This window comes from Helicoverpa armigera, chromosome 3 (assembly GCF_030705265.1).
Source record: "Helicoverpa armigera isolate CAAS_96S chromosome 3, ASM3070526v1, whole genome shotgun sequence".
Classification (NCBI taxonomy): domain Eukaryota; kingdom Metazoa; phylum Arthropoda; class Insecta; order Lepidoptera; family Noctuidae; genus Helicoverpa; species Helicoverpa armigera.
Window position 1 is genome coordinate 10,592,994 of NC_087122.1, and position 19,414 is coordinate 10,612,407.

Genomic DNA, 19,414 nt, shown 5'->3' on the forward strand with positions numbered 1-19,414 from the left:
TGAAAGCGTAACAGACAGACAGACAGAGTTACTTTCGCATTTATAATATTAGTAGGGAAGTAGGGATAGTGACCAAAAAGTTTCTAAAAATATAACAATTGTAGAAACACCTTTATGTTTTTTACAGACAATGGGGCGATGGGTACTTTCTAATCATTTCAAGTAGTCATTAGAGCACTCTTAATATAAATACAACTTGTTTGATTCGAAAGATAACACTCGTCACCGAGTGGTCACCAGCATGCGTGTCCTTGCTCTGCTTGCCCTCTGCTTCGCGGCTGTCGCAGGTAAAATAACCATATATTTTAATCTAAGAAGCTTAATCAACAAACCAATCTTTTTTTTTGAAGCAAAAATACTAATACTCTCTATTTTAGCTGCCCCTAGCAATCCCCAAAGGATTGTGGGTGGGTCGGCAACCACTATAGACCAGTACCCCATCATCGTCGCTCTTCTGTACTCCCGGGACTTGAATACCTTCTGGCAGGTTTGCGGAGGTACCATCCTCAACAACAGAGCTATCCTCACCGCTGCTCACTGCACCTCGTAAGTGTTGTATAGTTCTCCTAAACTTTTTGTAATAGTTCTGCTCGGAATTTAGTTTCGGAACAACCACGACATTTATAAGAACTGTACCAAGATTGAGAAAAAAACTAGAGATTATCAAAGTGCTGTGAAAAGAAACACTGCTTAATCATTTTGTATAAATCTTTTTGCAGTGGTACCCCGGCCAATAGATGGCGAATCCGTGTTGGGTCTTCGTTTGGCAACAGCGGTGGTGTAGTTCATAATGTCAAAAAGAACATCGTTCACTCCTTATTCAGCAGTGTTACTTTCGACAATGACATCGCTATCCTGCACTCTGCAACCACCATTACCTTCAACAACAATGTTCGCGCTGGTTCCATCGCTGGACCCGACTATCACTTCGCTGATTACCAGCCTGTTTGGGCTGTTGGATGGGGTACAACTGTTGTAAGTTTAATTTCAAGAAGCTTGTAGTTTTTATATTGCAGTATTTGGTTTGCGGATTGTTTATTTAATGTATATTTCACAGAACGGTGGTTCTTCCAGTGAGCAGCTCCGTCACGCTCTGCTGATGGCCTATAGCCAGAACGCATGCAGATACAAATACGCCCTCTATAGCATCGTTATTACTGACAACATGGTGTGCTCCGGCTGGCCCGATGGTAGTCGTGACCAGTGCCAGGGTGACTCCGGCGGTCCCCTCTTGCACAACAACAACGTTATCGGCATCTGCTCCTTCGGTATTAAATGCGGCCAGTATAAAGTACCCGGTGTCAATCTTCGCGTATCTCGCTACACCTCTTGGATCATCTCAAACTCATAAGAATGTGTTGATGGAATGAAACGACAATTTGTCAAAATTCAAAATTCATTTATTGATTCTTACTATGAAATTATGTACATTGGTATTAAAAGATTTCTTCGCATTTTTTTCTTCGCTAACCCAATTTAATGTGTGTATTGACCGTCAGTTTACTGAAAATCAATAATTATTAAATAAAATATCCACAAACATACAATTTGGTAGGTACCTATATGTTGGAAACAATATTAGGGTTATTGTTGGTTTCACCGTTCAACGGTCAGCTAACACCGCTTTATCTAAAGTATTACGATTACATTACGCACCTGCACTAAAAAGACATTTCTCAAAAATCAATACCTATTCATAAAATGATGATAGGAGCTTTTTGATAAGCAAAAAATATAGGTACGGATAGGTTGTTAGCATACAATGCATACAGACAAAACTGTTACTTTTATAAACCATCTAACTAGCATTTTCTCAACTAAGCCTCAGCTTCCAGTCTAACCTAAACAGTATAGCCATACCTAATAAGTGGTTGAGGCTTTCTAGCATCTGACTACTTTTAACGACCGCAAAAGATGTTCAAAAAATGAAAGCCACCAATTCACCGTGCCTTTTGAAACTGGAAATCGTCATTTCATAGATTACCCATCTATAGCCCGACCACGCCAAACGTAGCTTAACCTTAGAACCGATCGATCTTCGTGACTGTTATTTACACATGAGCTTTTCCGAAGTCGCTTCGCCTCCGGTCTAGAATCCATCAGAGAAGACTCCCAACATTATCGTTTAGCATAGAGAAGCACCAGAGCTTGTACATGACCCAGTAGCATGTAACTGACTTTGCTTTGTCTGTGGGCATTGAATCACAATGGATTTATAATACAGTTCTGCGTTCAATCATCAGATCTTTTACACTTCACAAAATATCACGATGAGCATAAACACATTTTCTATTAATGGCTCTTTTTTATCAATGACTACCTTTACACTTTATTATTATCAGTCGCACGATATCAGTTGGATCTAATTATGTTGTTATAAAACAAGTATACCATATACCATTTCGTGAGGAAACTATAACATTTTTATGAACACTTCCTTTGTATGTGTATCTAATAATGTACCAGGCCCTACTGATGAAACTCTAATCATGCTCCTTTGGGTCCATTGTGGCACAACGCCACAGCAACTCCTTCGAATAACCCAGAGAATCCAACAAGATTTGACCTGAAGAACTGTAATAATGGCGTCTGAGGCTGATTTCGGCCAAAGCGGCTGTTTCCATAGAAAGAGATCAGCCAGCTGCGTAGATCATACTGTTGTCCTCTTCGCCGATTATCGGCTACGGCGGCTGTTCTCATATAAGGAGATTAGCCAACTGCGCAGGACACATTATAGTGCACAAGCATTTTCGCAGACACAGGTGCACTCACTATTCTTTCAATCTCATAGCCCGATGGGACGGCAGTCCGACACGACCGGAGGGAGATAAGGCGCAGGCAGGACCGACATTTACGTGCTCTCCGAAGTACGGATGTATCAATTACCAACTTCCAGAATGAGGGGTGCTTCGTGAAAGTTTCTAAAACCCATAAAAAGATTTCGTCCCTAAAATTTAATCCGAGATTTGGTGCCCAGCAGTCGCGCTTGCGACCACTAGACCGACGAGACACTCCACCTCACAGATTTGCTCATCATCATCGTTAACATCATCTCAGCCATAGGACGTCCACTGCTGATCATAGGCCTCCCCCTTAGATCTCCACAGATACCTGATGGAGGCGACCTGCATCCAGCGCCTTCCGGCGACCTTTACAAGGTCGTCTGTCTACCTTGTTGGTGGACGTCCTACGCTGCGCTTACTAGTCCGTGGTCTCCATTCCAGCACACACACAAACAAAATAATGATGATCAACTTTTTTCACTTTAATGTTGCTTCTGATGATTTTTTAATGTACTAAGCCTAATTTTATTGCTCGTACAAAAAGGTATGTTTGAAGTACGAGTGTATTTGAAAATAATTGTAATTTAGCTGTTTATTTTCTAATGGAAAATACGTCTGGCTAGGTAGATAAGCAACTACTACGAATTTTAAGAAAAATAAGGAAAAAAGTAGATGATATAAGTACTCAGAATAACTTTTCAGTAACAAATGAGTGATTAACTCATTACCTGTATCAGATAGGAACTTCAAAATTGATAAGTAATTGTCATTATTGTCATGATTGTGTGTTATGTTAGATTTATCACTTCTAAGGAAATGTTGATAATGGAGCACTTTTCAACAATAAAGATATTATTTGTAATGGACTGCGATTTTTGTTACGCCCCTAAGGTCCAACTTCACTGACAAAATAAACGTCAGTTTTTATGTTTTTTCAAATTACACAGATGTTTCTTTCAGTTAAAACAGATCTCATGTCGCATGGGCTATATAAAATCCGCTCAAACCTTTCACACTTGTCCACATAAACTGCGATTTAGCTTTGAAATAAGATACTTTGAAACCCGAGAATTGAATTTGCTTTGAAATGATTTAGCTCTGATAACCGCCAAATAAAGGTCCAAAACAATCTGCTTTTAAAGCATGGCGATCGGCAGTCTCAATATATTATTATACTTGACTATCCCTTGTGTTGGTTGCAATTAAACACAGTAAATGAACTTATTGAAGACTTACAAAGCGGAAAACCACTTTTGGATTGCGAGGGTTCCTGAAATCTGTTACATAGGTTTACAGATTCGATTTATGTATACATTTTCTTTTTGGTAGCGCAATGGTGCAAGAGCTGGTAAAGTTCGTTCGTATTCTGTATACAGCTTTATATTTTCGTAGAGGATTATAGGACAGTAGGTAATGCCATCTTATCTCTCACTGTAGCCGTTTCATTAATCTACAATGCTATAAATACCATCTAATTCGGACGACAGACAACACTTGTCTTCAAGTATTCAGCAACATGCGTTTCCTTGCTCTGCTCGCCCTCTGCTTCGCGGCTGTCGCAGGTAAGCTTCAATTCAAATCATATTTACTCTTTATTTTCACTCTGAAAAAAGTAGAAAGCCTTCTTCTGAGGTCTTTCTGATCAAGTTTCTACTTGATCACGGCAAAAACGTAATATATTTTCTGTTAAATGTTGTGTCAAATTATTAAAGAATATTATTTTTCTTTTAAGCTGTCCCCAGCAATCCCCAAAGGATTGTGGGTGGTTCGGTAACTACTATTGACCGTTACCCCACCATCGCCGCTCTGCTGTACTCATGGAACTTGAGCGCCTACTGGCAGTCTTGCGGAGGTACCATCCTGAACAACAGGGCCATCCTCACTGCTGCTCACTGCACGGCGTAAGTTTATCAAGAATTAAGTGTAGACAATTCAGGCAAAGAAAAATAATAAACTGATCATAATTTTATTTTATACCCTTTGCAGTGGAGACGCTAACAACAGATGGCGTATCCGTGTTGGCTCCACCTGGGCCAACAGCGGTGGTGTCGTACACAACCTGGCCGCCAACATCATCCACCCCTCATACAACTCAAGGACCATGGACAATGACATCGCCGTCCTTCGCTCCGCCACCACCTTCTCCTTCAACAACAATGTTCGCGCTGCTTCCATCGCTGGTGCCAACTACAACCTCGCTGACAACCAGGCTGTCTGGGCCGCTGGATGGGGCACAACCTCCGTAAGTTTGCCAACATGATTTTGCCTAGTTTAACGTTTTTGTACTATTATGATTATTGAAGATTACTGATTCCATCATTTGTTTACACAGGCTGGTGGTTCTTCCTCTGAGCAGCTCCGTCACGTCGAGCTGAGAAGTATCAACCAGAACACTTGCAGAAACAACTACGCTACCCGTGGTATTGCCATTACCGCTAACATGTTGTGCTCCGGCTGGCCCAACGGTGGTCGTGACCAGTGCCAGGGTGACTCCGGCGGTCCTCTCTACCACAACGGCATCGTTGTTGGTGTCTGCTCCTTCGGTATTGGCTGCGCTCAGGCTCAGTTCCCTGGTGTCAACGCTCGCGTATCCCGCTACACCTCCTGGATCTCATCTAACGCATAAGAAAAATATTTTTTCTTTTGCTCAAATGTTGACTAATGTTTTCAAATGAAATATATACAGTTTTATACAAAAAAAAAACATATTTCTTTTATATTTGCAACCCAATTTAAACAATCGATTCACTTAGTTTGTTTCACACTATTTTCATGATCTTAGCTGATAATATTAAAACAGATTGTGTTACGGTTATCAAATGCTGTTCATGTTTAAGCCATCAAATACTTTTGTGGTCTGGGCTAAGGTCGATTATACAGTACTTCCTTTTGATGTCGTGTTTTGAGATGGCGTCCAGAATTTGATGAAAAAGTATTCTTTACTTAATAGGCGAAACACATTACCAAACTCGTTCTAGAACGTGAGTTTAGTGCAGATTAAGTTACATAATGTAACAAAAATCGGTTCTTCTAAAACTGCCACTTGGACGTGAAAAATATTGAACATTATCGTGCGAATTTACGGATTTCGGTATTTTTCCTATACCTACCTTACCCACTTCTGGTAAAAATAGCTTTAGCTTGAGTCATTCTAAGTCAGCAGAAAGTATTAAGATTATAGGTTTAGGTTGAATTCGTAAATGTGTAGGAAACCAGATATAAATGTATCTTAGCTGCATAGACTTTATAGGTCAGATTTTTATCAGGGCATTGACAGACCGCTTTCTTCATTATGAAGATTATTCAATCAAGAGTATTCACAGTCACACACTACAACACGTTGGTTTGGGCTCATAAATCAGAATGAAGATGAATGGAAGTCTACACGTTATATCAGGTAATTTTCCGGTATCAGATCGCCTAAAAACTTTGATTGAATTCACGATTTTCCAAAAAATAATATTTCCAACCACCAGGTCAACAGTAGGCCGATTGTTAAAACTGCAGTGGCCGAGTAGGGTAAGGATGATATGGAGTTATTTATTCTTGAAAGAACGTATGGCTTAGTAACTGCCACACCAATCGATCGATCATATGGTAAAGCAAGGCTTGGTAAAGTCGACCTTTGTGTATGTAATCATCTTGTTAGGACGAGTTCTTCAGAGTCTCGAAAGCCACGTCAAACGAATGAATCATCTTAAACAGTCGTTATGAGTAGTTTGAAACTAGTCTGAAGCCAAAAAATCTGACAACCAGCCTTACGAAAGGGTTTAGAGTTCGAGAGTCGTTTCATGTAAAACACTGGCAACTTCACAGCTTCATCCAGATAAAGAAGAAGCCTACCCCAACATAGTATGGAATAGGCTAGGCTAGGCAGATGGTGTCACTTTTCGCCATGAGCCGAGTCAAGACAACGGTTGAGAAGTTACATTCTCTTTCATACTCATCAAATTATTGCAGTTAATCATAAGTTTGGTTCAACAGGTTCTACAAAATTCAAAATCTTCATTTTCAATAGAGTGCTACCGGTTTCTTTGAAATAATTATTATGATGATCTAAAAGCTCAATCCTTTTTTTGTATGAGAGGAGGTCCTTGCCCAGCAGTGGGGTGATAAAAAGACTGGTGATGATGGTCTAAAATTAGGAGTCAGAAACAAAAATCATTCTTGAATAGACTTATAGAATGGACCCTATTGTGTTTTAATTTCTAGGTTTGTATTCTTCAGTGTCTGCTTACCATTTTTAACCCCCGACGCAAAAACGACGGGGTGTTATAAGTTTGACGTGTCTGTGTGTGTGTGTGTGTGTGTGTGTGTGTGTGTGTGTGTGTATGTGGCATCGTAGCTCCCAAACGGATGATCCGATTGTAATGCGGTTTTTTTTGTTTAAAAGGTATGTCAGTCGGGAGTGTTCTTAGCTATGTTTGGTGGAAATTGGTTCAGGTCTTCAAGGTCATCAGCTCGTTTGCTAGATGTGATAGGAATGTTACACGCTCAGTTTACTTGCAAGTATATGTGGGATCTGAAATTTGACACACTAATGTCTTTTGGAACCACTGAGCTGGTCTGCTGTTAGGGCACGAAGGTAGGAGACGTAACCCTGAACTGCCTTTTAGTAAACCCATCGAGTTTGGGCTCGTTGAATTTGTCTTGACGAGTTCTCTTCATGTTCCTGATTGACGAGAACCTGATGCTGGAAATGGGATGTGACGGATGAAACCCTGAAATGCCGGAATGGAACGGATAAACCGATTTATATTTTTGCTGAAAATCTAGAATGTCCAAAGGTTAATCTTTATTGTTTCTCAATCTGTGCAATTCTCCCAGAGCCAGTTTGTCATGAGGATTGTTAAACAGCTTCCTTTGGCCGAGATCGCATATAGCGACCCCATCTTAAGATAAAATAAATAAAATGATAGAAGGAAAAATTAAGGAGCTCCTTTAAAAAGCATGAAATAAAATAAAATTATAAATTTAAAAAAACCCCCGACCCAAAAAAAGTACGCAATAATTATGACAAAAGGTTAAAAACGCTAAACCCTATAAAAAGCAAAAAAATAACTTTAAACACTACGTAAACTAAATTTTGACGTGTCGGGGGACCGCTTTTTACCTTCATAAATACTTACAATATAAATTAAATGATACCTACCTAATTACAACATTCGTTTAAAAAAAAAACACGTATCTAAAGTAATGATTTAGAGCGGTCCCCCGACACGACAAAATTTAGTTTACGTAGTGTTTAAAGTTATTTTTTTGCTTTTTATAGGGTTTAGCGTTTTATTCTTATGATTGTGTTCGTTTTAAGTCGTTTAACTATTATTACATAGTGTCCTCAACACCAAAGAAGTTTGTCCACCGCCACCGTCACCGAGAACGGGATTTTTTCGGGCCGAGTTTAGTATCGAAAGCCAGATGAAGGCCCTCGGGTAACGGGTGTGCGGTAGACACAGCGCCATAGTAAATGTATGTGTCGCTAAATCGGAGCCGTTATCTCTTATCGGTGACGGTCCGGTGACGGCGTAAGCCATGAGAATACATTATGAGAAGACGCAACTTTTTCTGAACTGAAAAACTCGGAATGTATCGAATACCTACCCATACTTGTTAAATGTAATTCCAAATAATAAATGTTAATTCATTTTTAAGCTGAAGACTTATTTTTTGTTTGAATGCGCTAGTCTAGTCTTGGCAACTGAGTCCTGTTGGACTGGTTTGAAAAAATCTTTCAGTTTATGTTGATAGCACATTATAAGCAAGGTTACATTTTATCCGGGTGCGAGGAAAATCTCCCACTGGATATGAGTCAAACCATTGGCAGTAGATAGGTACTGTAATTATTAAAAACTGAAACTAAAAAAAAAATAAATTCGCACGAAACACATTTTTATTGCAACACATTTTTTACAAATTGGGCCTACAGAATAAAGTAACTTAAAAATAAATAAATATGAATACATATTTAGATTAGAATGTTCTTGAAACACACACTCAAAGAACGGCTGCGAATTTTCCATTAATTAGTTTATCATAATATTTTAAAATTGATATGATTGAGACCACTTCACTTCAACAAATGATAAATTAAATCATTACCTGTGTCATACTAAGCCCAATATTGATAAATTATAATTATTATCATGATAAGGTGTCGTATTAGATTGCTACGTGTAAACGCCCTAAGGAGGCGTAGACACTGGGGATTTCATAAATTACCAAAGATATATTTGGATAGTAATACTCTATCAATGCAACAAAACCTAATTTCGTGTAAAAACGTGTTACGTTGACAATTTCTTAACAAGTTGTTTTGGAAGCAGGCCAGCGATCATTTGATTATAACACTATCTACATTAAAAGGAAACAATGTGTAAACAGCCTTATCAATCTTTGCAACGGATTATAGGACAGTAGGTAACGATTTAATCAATCGTCTATTCGTAATAACTAATCTGAAATGATATAAATACCAAACATTTAACACGAAAGTCAACACTTGTCTTCAAGTATTCAGCAACATGCGTTTCCTTGCTCTGCTTGCCCTTTGCTTCGCGGCTGTCGCAGGTAACCTCTTCATTCAACTTGTTAAACTTATTTTGACGTTTGTAGTTGCGACTATCACCAAACCGAAAGATCTTAAACAAATTGCAACTCGAACATTTTTTTTCGTGGTCTTAAATTAATCATTGTTATCCTCTTTTCTAGCTGTCCCCAGCAATCCTCAGAGGATTGTGGGTGGTTCGGTTACCACTATTGACCAGTACCCGACTATAGCCGCCCTGTTGTTCTCATGGAACTTGAGCACCTACTGGCAGGCTTGCGGAGGTACCATCCTCAACAACAGGGCTATCCTCACCGCTGCTCACTGCACCGCGTAAGTGTACCAAGAATAAAAAATGCTGAGAATTCAGGTAAAGTAAAATGGTAAACTGTTCTATAATTTTATTTTAATCCTCTTGCAGTGGTGACGCGAACAACAGATGGCGTATCCGTGTTGGCTCCAGCTGGGCCAACAGCGGTGGTGTCGTACACAACCTGAACGCCAACATCATCCACCCCTCATACAACTCAAGGACCATGGACAATGACATCGCTGTTCTGCGCTCCGCTACCACCTTCATCTTCAACAACCAAGTTCGCGCTGCTCCCATCGCTGGTGCTAACTACAACCTCGCCGACAACCAAGTTGTCTGGGCTGCTGGCTGGGGCACAACCTCCGTAAGTTTACATTAATGTCAACTTTCTGATGCCCAATATTGTTGTCCGTTTTGATTGAAAATTTTAATTGAATGTTTTATTTCACAGTCCGGTGGTTCTTCCTCTGAGCAGCTTCGTCACGTTCAGCTCGTGACCTTCAACCAGAACTCTTGCAGAAACAGCTACGCTACCCGTGGTATTGCTATCACCGACAACATGTTGTGCTCCGGTTGGATCGGCGGTGGTCGTGACCAGTGCCAGGGTGACTCCGGCGGTCCTCTCTACCACAATGGCAACGTTGTTGGTGTCTGCTCCTTCGGTATTGGTTGCGCTTTGGCTGACTTCCCCGGCGTCAACGCTCGCGTATCCCGCTACACCTCCTGGATCTCCTCTAACGCGTAAGAAGGGAGAATTACGAGTACTTTTAGTTTAAGTTAAAAAAATGACAAGATCTAAGTTTCCTAAATAAACATTCTTTGCAATACATATATATTTTAATGTATTTTGTCCTACCCTCACACTCACGTTATACCCTATTCGCCGAGCCGTAAGCCAAAAGCTAAACAAAGAACAACACTTTTTCAAGATGGCGGGTATAACCCGACCGGTGACAAAACGTCACATTTATAATATGTAAAATGTTCGCAGTATCTGTGGTCTAACAGTTTAGTAGAGTTCGTTATTTTGATTTCAAATTCAGTTGTTATATTTGATTTCAAATAAGTCTGAAAGGATTACATAAGTTTTACAGTCATCGTTCTAAAATATCATTTCTAATGCTGTCAATGTATAACTTCTATAGTTATTTTTATAAAATAATAGCTGTTACCCGCGACTTCGTCTGCGTGGGCAATATAGAATCATCAAAATACTACTTATCCCGTATGTGTATTCTTTCACGTGACAGTATAATTAGGATTACTACTTAGCAGCCGCATAGGTTCATCGATCAAGGTTGTGCTGTGGATGCGTGACCATTTATCTAAACAAAAGAAGTAAAGTTTTCCTTGCATCAAGGTAGTAGTTATAGTTGGATTTTGATGTGGCACGCCCAACTGACAAACAATTTTGAATCATTCTTCTTAATAATATTCACTATATTTGTATGTTCTTTTTATTTGCAATAGATGGCACCACTTTAACCTTGACTGAACCTAGTTTGCTTTTAAATTTTAATTTTCTGCTCAAGTAACTTAAAGGTAGCAATTTTTCAATGTAAACATTGATGATAACCCAACTAAATAATAGGCAACTTTCAAATATGCATTGCAATATCTCACGCGTCTACAGTACGATTAACAGAAATATTGGTTCATTGCTTATCCCCTGTATGTGATAGCGTGATAATATGTAGCCTATGTTCTGACCTGACCTGTAGGTAATTCATGCAAAATTTGAAGTAAATCCGTGCAGTACTTTTTGAGTTTACTGCGGACATACCTACAGACAAACAGAAAAACAGCCAAAAATTCTAAAAACTACATATTTGGGTTCAGAATCGATTATAGATCACCCCCCAAGTATTCTTTAAAAAAAAATTCATTGTACAGTTTTGACTGCCCTACGATTTTATTATATGTATAGACGTTCACTACTTCAATCGTGACTTATAAAGAAAGCTTATTTTTATGGTTTGTTTACCTTTTGGCTTATGGCTCCGCGAATAAGGTTCATTATGCTTTAGTTGCTTAAGTTAGTTACAAACAGTAGCTTTATTTTTAAAGTTTACTAGTATTCTAGACTACGTTTGATCTGAAGAATTGTTATCTACTCAACGAGTGAGTAAAACGTGGATGGGTTTCAGTACCTAATAATCCAATAGTATAATTACATTACGTTTTATTAGTATCGCTAGCATCATCAATAACACAACGTCAATTATTGATAATTTGGATATAATGGTTAATTGGTAAATAAATAGGATTTGAAAATTATATGTATTTACCTACTACTTATGAGAAAACATTTGCGACGTCTCAAACAGCATTTGTGTTTTTGTTTCCCAACCTAATACTACTAAGGATTAATCACTAGCTTATCCGAACGTTTTGCTAACATATTAACATAAGGTAGGCGCGATCAGTTAGATCAGCAGATCAGTAAAACTAGCAAAGTGTTCGGGTTCCTTGCCAAATCTAGGCGAATCTGTCAAAGATTGGTCTTTATTAATAGGTGATTTAGTTTTCAAAAATATGAACGAGTTCTAATGAAGGCGTATGAGGGTGAAGCTAGTAAGGTTCCTCGTTCCCTAAACACCTGAATTTTGGTACGTTGCTTTCTTATTAGATTTTGTGTTGGAAATTCTGATGTCATCGGCATAAGCGACTTGTGTAGTAAATAGTTTAGTAGAAGTTTTCAAAAGATGGCAGCACAGGTTAAGTAAGACCATAAAATACCTCATTGAAAAGACTACATAGATTTTTACGTCATACCTCCAACTGCAATTGAATGTTCTTGTCTATTGTCATTGAATTTTGCGTTTTATTTCTTTTAAACAACTGAACAGAGCCGATTTCTTAAGTATTGATTTAATCACGTAGTCATTAAGCTTGCAGGTGACACATTGTCTTAGGTCATGTAAAAAAATATGATTATCAATATTACCTAAATGTCAATGACCTCATTGTTATCACTTCTCAGGTCAATAATGTTATTATGCAGGTCAAGAATATTTTTGCTACTCATTTTAAGGTAAGAAAAAGACAATAGTTACTGTAAAAATTTATTCATTGATAACACAAAGCTCATTGCGTTTTTTGTTATCAACGTTGAGTATATCGATCCAGTTTATATTCTTTTCTTATGCGTTAGACGAGATCCAAGAAGTGTAGCGGGAAACGCGAACATTGACACCGGGGAATTGAGCTTGACCGCATCCAACACCGAAAGAGCAGACACCGACAAGAACGCCATTGTGGTAGAGAGGACCGCCGGAGTCTCCTTGGCACTGGTCACGACCACCAGTGGGCCAGCCAGAACAAACCATGTTGTCGGTGATAACGGTACCACGGACAGCGTAATTGTTCCTGCAAGTGGCCTGGTTGATACTTCTCATCTCGACGTGACGCAGCTGCTCAGATCGCTCGAATGCGAGATGCTGAGGAAATAAATATTTCAATGTACATAAACCCAAGCAATAAGACCTTATTTGAGTGCGAAGATGTAGTAATTCGTTTTATAAAATAGCTTACGAAAGTGGCACCCCATCCAGCAGCCCAGACAGCCTGGTTGTCAGCAAGGTTGTAGTTGGCACCAGCGATGGAAGCAGCACGAACATTGTTGTTGAAGGAGAAGGTGGTGGAGGAGCGCAGGATAGCGAGATCATTTTCGTAAGTGTTACGGTTATACGCTGGGTGAACGATGTTCGCGTTTACGAAGTGCGTCGCACCACCACTGTGGGCAAAGCTTGAGCCAACACGGATTTGCCATCTGTTGGGTGTTTCTCCACTGTAAAAAGAAATAAGACGATGCATGAAATAACCAGGTGCTATAACGCTAAATCTTACGACTACCAAATTGATGGATCTAATCATTTCTACGTCATCTATGAACTTACTTGGTACAGTGAGCGGCGGTAAGGACAGCCCTGTTATTGATGATTGTTCCACCGCAGCTCTGCCTGAAAGTGCTGAAGTTCCACGTATATAGGAGAACAGCGATGGTTGGGTACCGATCAATGGTAGTGAGCGAACCACCCACAATCCTCTGAGGATTAGTAGGTACGGCTAGAAAGAAGAAAACAATTGAAGACTTACAATAAAATATCAAATTGCGTTTTGATATGTTAGTAAATAGTTTTTAGAACGTGTCAGAACTTGATAGAACAAGATTTTACCTGCGACAGCGGCGAAGCTCAGGGCAAACAAAGCAAAGATACGCATTTTGGTGACTACTCGTTAACGAGTGTTGTTTTGTGATTATAATATTTGGTATTTATATCACTCGATTAAAATGCGGAATACAATAATAAGGATTAGTTACGGGGATTAATCTACGTGCCAAATTTAAAGATACTGTAGATTAGACCCTATATACGGTCTTCAAAGGTAATTTGGGGAATTCCGTAAACAAAAATACCAACAATGACCGGTACTTGATCAGTTTATCAAATTGGTTGAGACAGATGGAAAAGATTCAGAATTTTCCAAAAGATGTTGCATCTCGCCCCTTTAACAATAAATGATGTACTGAACTTGTAGAGATTAGAGGTCATGTGTTGAATCCCTTTTTGGTAGGTCTTTTATATTTTCTACGACTCAGCGTGCTACTCCATTCCGAACCTATTCTTAAAATTCCGCATCAGATAGTCCAATGTCTACACTCCCTAACATCTTACACGTACGATTATTGATATTTACTTGTTGATTGATGATGATTTTCAAGATAATAGTATCGCTAACAAATATTGTGTCCAGTTCGTCGCGTGTTGGTGGTAGCATTTTTGAAAGTCATTGGCTTACGTTGTTTTCGTCATGCAGATCAACCGAGCATTTTGTTCAGTAACGTTGCGAACTTTCTTAGGATATTGCATCATATCAAAGCTCTTAAAACAAATTAAAATATTTACCAAATGGGAGTTTAAAGTCAGACGAAGGTGTTGAAAACTCATTTGAAGATCGATTCTCCTTTACTTTCTCACTACACAATACTTAAAATTATTTAGGTAAGTATATGATGGCGCATCCACCGATTTGTTAATCTTTTTGTGTTTTCTTTGTAAAATACGTTGTTTTGCAATGCTTACTGTAACGACCCACGGAGGAAGGAGCATTTTGTCCTACATGAACTGGCCTTAATGTTTGTCTTTAGTTCCTACTTTGACGTGTATTCCTCACTTCTCTATAAGAACCAGATTAAAAAACCTATAACATTATTTCATCTGAAGGCAATAGGGGATGTGGAGCTGACTTGCCTCAAAATGTAACTTTAGTCTTGAGTCTTGAAGAACAGTCTCGAATGCTCGTCGGCTAAGGATTATTCCGAGCATTTTATCACCAGATCAAAATAAAATTTTGACAAGCAAGACCAAAACAGAACTATTTTTTGTTATTAAAAAAATGTAACCTATTGTATAGTAGACAATGTAATAAATCAAATCTTTCATTGCCAGACATTTGGCAAAGCTGTAAACCTCCAGCGCTCCAAGTTTAAAGTTTGGAACAAGTTTTATGCCATCCAATATATTTGTATTAATAGTGAAACAAATATTATAAAGTCAATTTTTAATTTAAAATATTTCAAAACGGATTCGTACTTTATTGCAACCACAGGCTCCGTACTCTGTAACAGTACAAAACAATGTAAAAGTTTTTATATCGGAGCAATAGTGCCAGCGCGGCAGCGTGTTCAATTATATGTCGATAAATATATGTAAAGTAATATAATATATGTAAAGTAAGTCCAGGGTATAATCTTATATACTTTCCAGCATTTACCCACGGTTTCTCCAAAGAATGAAAAGCACCCATATAAAAGAAGCCTAAACTATCTGGATGTAATAAGCTACATAATGTGATTTTTGAGTTTCAGCATAATACTTGCTGTAGTTTTTATATAAAAGTTTGGATGATCAAAACTTCCATGTTTAAAATTAAATATTAGTCTCATTGTAATAACTTTTATGACGGCACAGAAGGATTGACAATTTTTTTTTTCTACTGCTGTGTTAATTTATATACAACAACCAAGTTACCAATCAATCAGCGGTTTTTGCATTTATTTGAGAAAGGTTAAAATTAAGAGTTTGAACAACTTTGTCGTAAAAATACACTTTATTTTAGGAAACAATAGTTCTCAATACCACATTAACTTAAATTACTTTTCTAACGGTTGTTTTGAATCCAAGCAGTGTAGCGAGACACGCGAGCGTTGACACCGGGGAAGTTTACCAGGCCACATCCAACTCCAAAGGAGCAGACACCGACAAGAACGCCATTGTGGTAGAGGGGACCGCCGGAGTCTCCCTGGCACTGGTCACGACCACCGCTGGGCCAGCCGGAGCACAACATGTTAGCAGTGATGGTGATACCACGGGTAGCGTAGTTGTTTCTGCAAGTGTTCTGGTTGAAGGTCACGAGCTGAACGTGACGGAGCTGCTCAGAGGAAGAGCCACCGGACTGTGGAATACAAATGATAAGTAATCCTTAAACAAAAGAACAGAGAAAATATTCTTCAGCCGATTATAAAACTTACAGAAGTTGTGCCCCATCCAGCTGCCCAGACAGCCTGGTTGTCAGCGAGGTTGTAGTTGGCACCAGCGATGGAAACGGCGCGGACATTGTTGTTGAAGGAGAAGGTGGTGGCGGAACGTACGATAGCGATGTCATTGTCCATGGTCCTTGAGTTGTATGAGGGGTGGATGATGTTGGCGTTTAGGTTGTGTACGACACCACCGCTGTTGGCCCAGGTGGAGCCAAGACGGATACGCCATCTGTTGTTGGCATCACCACTGCAATAGTATTGACAAAATTATAGACTAGTTGTCTTCATAATCCGTCTTATGTACATCACACACTTTATTCTTGGTACACTTACGCGGTGCAGTGAGCGGCGGTGAGGATAGCCCTGTTGTTGAGGATGGTACCTCCGCAAGCTTGCCAGTAGGTGCTCAAGTTCCATGAGTACAGCAGAGCCGCGATGGTGGGGTAACGGTCAATAGTAGTCACCGAACCACCCACAATCCTCTGGGGATTGCTGGGGACAGCTGGGTAGAAGATTTACGCGGTGTCCTGTGTGAGCGACGAACGCGACGCGACGCGACGCTGCAAACGCGACGAACGCGATCAACTCTACGGCATTCCCTACATGCGGCCTATGTGACAGTCTGCGGCGAGACGCGACGTAACGCGAACTTGTTTTGAGGGCGACCAGACGCGACACCACGAATTACGTTATGGTCTTAATTTTTTATATAAATTATGGAACTAACCAAATGTGTTTCTTTGTAAAAATATTATATTTGTTTTCTTTCTGTGCTTTTTACGATATTTTTTTAAAACTCTGTACTTTAAATATGAAATTCCAAGCAAAATTTTACTGTATTTCTAACTGATTTGAGAAGTAATGACCAAAACCACGTAGGACATTTGTCGCGTATAGCATCGCGTCGCATTACGTCGCGCCGTGTTGCGTCGCGTCGCGTCGCGTTCGTCGCTCACGCAGGACACCCCGTTACGCTTATTAAGACTTTCAATTTAAATAAAATCTGATCTTATTTGATTTTTATGATTTTGCAAACATTTTAGTGACAAAGAGGAAGTCAAAAAAGAATATTAAGTGACATACCTGCAACAGCCGCAAAGCACAGGGCTAACAAAGCAAGGATACGCATATTGTTCACCACTCACTGACAAGTGTGGCTTGCATCCTCAACGGGAGGCATTTATATCACTGCAGATTACTTAAGTGACTTTGACGAATGATTAAATGAATTTCGTGTCATATAATCCGGCATAAATAAAGCTGTTTGCAGATTGGAAGAAAAATGCAACTAAATAAACAATTGAACAAAATTAAATTTAAACGCACACTGCAAACTTTAAGTCAGCCGATAGTTTGTCGGGGCTCATAAATCTGTATGGAAATTAAAAGAAATACGCACATAACAACGGTCAGGTATTTGGCGAGTTTGAGACCGCCCAAAAACTTTGATTGTATTCAGGATTTTCCTAAAAAAATACTTGTTTCTAACCATCTGGCCAACTGTTGGCAGACTGTATAGTCTGCAGACTCTAAAGACTGTAATCGACGACAGAATAGTTTTATTTTCAGCATAGTTTTTATTATAAGCAGCTTCAAAGGCAGGATATAGAACAACGAAAGAATCAGTATTACACCAGTGTCTACACTTCTTTATAAATTCTTTACAAATGATATGATACCCCCAATAAATTAATCAAGATAATTATTGATATTGTGACAAATGACGTCAGTGTTCCGACGGAAGTTTATAGAAAAAATGGCAGGATAAGTCATTGGTGAACAGTTTTTCAAATAGTAGTGATGGGTAAAATCTGGACTTTTTTAAACACGCTTTTATTTTTATTTTTTTGTTGGTGATTGAACTATCACTTGCCTCTTCTTGGTGACTTTCTAAATACAGTGAAACCTGTTTAGATCTGTACTTAGACTATATTTAGATATTATATATTACTGGCCAATCTATTTTTGCGGCGACTTTGCCATATTAGTTTATGGAACGAATAAACAAAAATAAATTATTTAATTAGTGTTCACCTTGTTTAACACTACATCCATATGAGAAAGCATGGACCATTTAAGTTTTTCAAAGTGTAATAATTCAAGACAAGTGAGAAAGATTTTGTTCCAAAAATAAATATATCTTTAATCTACATTAAAAAAACGAAGCTTTATACCATTTTTTTTTCTAAAACATCTGTGCCAAGAAGGGTTGTTCGGGCTCACTTTCAAAAATGATAATTTATATCTTTTCGAGAACCGTTGAGATCTCCAGAGTATGGATTATCTCGATTTTCTGTGAGTTTTGCGATAGAATTCCATGAAATAAATTGTGTAATAAGTTATTCGTATTCAGGTTGGAATGTAAATAAGACTGTGGGTCAGCTGTCTACGACAGAATAGTTTCAAAAGAATATTTTTTTTTCATGTGGAAGAAAAGTATGGATAATTTTCTTTAATGTTAAGACGTGAGTATTTTTTTGTATGTGACAGAAAAAAGGTGTTTCTGTCGAGGTGTGTGGAATGTTTTAGAAAAATTGACAAGTATTATTTAGACTTTTCTATAATGTTGAGTTTTTCCCTTTGATCTGAAATTTTATTCCAAATATCGTATATTCTTATACCATAGAAATACCTATATTTTTTCTTTAATATTACCTCACAAAGATGTTTAAAACGAAAAATATATCTACTATGATTTAAATTTAAATACTAAAGTAATTCCAAAGTAATTTCCTATGTGGTACCGCAGCATTGATCGCGACAACTAGCCAGATATAAGTTAGACAGGTTTCCAAGTTACCTACAAAGTTCGAGGTATCCGGCTGATTGCTAACCAAGACTTAGATGAAGCTATAGCTATCACTGGCCTTGTTTGTAAGTCACTGCTTGCCTGACAAAGCCTCAGCTATGAGGAAGTCTACCTTCCTAAGTGATAATATCGAATACAACTATTTTTAATCTAAGTAAAATAAATGGGTCGTAATTCAACAAACTACAGTAATAAATATTTACAAAAATCGGGGTCGGCGCAGCATGTTTTCTTCTTCCATACTCTTCTATCAGTCGTCATTTCACAAGTAACATTCTTTCTAGCCATGTCGACTTTCACACAATCCATCCATCGTCTTTGGTCGTCCCCTTCCACTATATCCCTCCACATTTATTATATAAATATTTACAATGATAATTGCATGAAAATAAGGATATACTCGTAGATATACAATGATGAC

General features: G+C 38.6%; 5 protein-coding genes across 16 annotated transcripts in view; 2 read left to right on the forward strand and 3 right to left on the reverse strand.

Moving 5' to 3' along the window:
- The window catches only part of Kcc (kazachoc), a 466,160-nt gene that overhangs the window by 216,478 nt on the left and 230,268 nt on the right, over positions 1 to 19,414 (reverse strand). The gene's annotated exons all lie outside the window — the stretch shown is intronic.
- On the forward strand, positions 188 to 10,467 carry LOC126053744 (trypsin, alkaline C). 4 transcript variants are annotated; one of them, XM_064043645.1, is made up of 4 exons: positions 188 to 287; positions 4,516 to 4,684; positions 4,770 to 5,025; positions 5,116 to 5,676. In XM_064043645.1, the coding sequence occupies exons 1-4, from the start codon at positions 242 to 244 to the stop codon at positions 5,407 to 5,409; spliced, it is 765 nt and encodes a 254-aa protein (XP_063899715.1). In that variant the 5' UTR covers positions 188 to 241; the 3' UTR covers positions 5,410 to 5,676. The 4 variants fall into 4 exon arrangements, with proteins under 4 accessions (XP_063899715.1, XP_049692563.1, XP_063899716.1 ...); XM_049836606.2 differs by lacking the exon at positions 188 to 287 and adding an exon at positions 4,185 to 4,345; XM_064043646.1 differs by lacking the exons at positions 188 to 287; positions 4,516 to 4,684; positions 4,770 to 5,025; positions 5,116 to 5,676 and adding exons at positions 4,199 to 4,345; positions 9,492 to 9,660; positions 9,749 to 10,004; positions 10,092 to 10,467.
- On the forward strand, positions 840 to 1,789 carry LOC110380588 (trypsin CFT-1). Its single transcript, XM_021340603.3, has 2 exons — positions 840 to 975; positions 1,058 to 1,789. Exon 2 carries the CDS (start codon positions 1,100 to 1,102, stop codon positions 1,349 to 1,351), a length of 252 nt encoding a protein of 83 aa, XP_021196278.3. The 5' UTR covers positions 840 to 975; positions 1,058 to 1,099; the 3' UTR covers positions 1,352 to 1,789.
- Positions 12,693 to 13,958, reverse strand: LOC110380582 (trypsin, alkaline C). Its single transcript, XM_021340596.3, has 4 exons — positions 13,819 to 13,958; positions 13,540 to 13,708; positions 13,175 to 13,430; positions 12,693 to 13,080 (listed from the first exon to the last, which is right to left on the reverse strand). Exons 1-4 carry the CDS (start codon positions 13,862 to 13,864, stop codon positions 12,784 to 12,786), a joined length of 768 nt encoding a protein of 255 aa, XP_021196271.3. The 5' UTR covers positions 13,865 to 13,958; the 3' UTR covers positions 12,693 to 12,783.
- On the reverse strand, positions 15,781 to 17,413 carry LOC110380575 (trypsin CFT-1). The gene is given in 5 exon segments (XM_049836595.2): positions 15,781 to 15,945; positions 15,947 to 16,099; positions 16,176 to 16,431; positions 16,518 to 16,686; positions 17,268 to 17,413. Coding segments are annotated over 5 exon segments (702 nt in total). The 5' UTR covers positions 17,314 to 17,413; the 3' UTR covers positions 15,781 to 15,867.

What these genes read in the sequence shown, in the direction of transcription:
- LOC110380588 (XM_021340603.3), top strand. Translation starts at nt 1,100, where the DNA reads ATGGCCTATAGCCAGAACGCATGCAGATACAAATACGCCCTCTATAGC.
- LOC110380582 (XM_021340596.3), bottom strand. Translation starts at nt 13,864, where the DNA reads ATGCGTATCTTTGCTTTGTTTGCCCTGAGCTTCGCCGCTGTCGCAG. An exon ending in GAGCTTCGCCGCTGTCGCAG is followed by an intron (nt 13,709 to 13,818) that starts GTAAAATCTTGT and finishes TCTTCTTTCTAG; the next exon opens with CCGTACCTACTAATCCTCAG. An exon ending in CTGGATGGGGTGCCACTTTC is followed by an intron (nt 13,081 to 13,174) that starts GTAAGCTATTTT and finishes TTATTTCCTCAG; the next exon opens with CATCTCGCATTCGAGCGATC.
- LOC126053744 (XM_064043645.1), top strand. Translation starts at nt 242, where the DNA reads ATGCGTGTCCTTGCTCTGCTTGCCCTCTGCTTCGCGGCTGTCGCAG. An exon ending in ACTGCTGCTCACTGCACGGC is followed by an intron (nt 4,685 to 4,769) that starts GTAAGTTTATCA and finishes TACCCTTTGCAG; the next exon opens with TGGAGACGCTAACAACAGAT. An exon ending in CTGGATGGGGCACAACCTCC is followed by an intron (nt 5,026 to 5,115) that starts GTAAGTTTGCCA and finishes TTGTTTACACAG; the next exon opens with GCTGGTGGTTCTTCCTCTGA.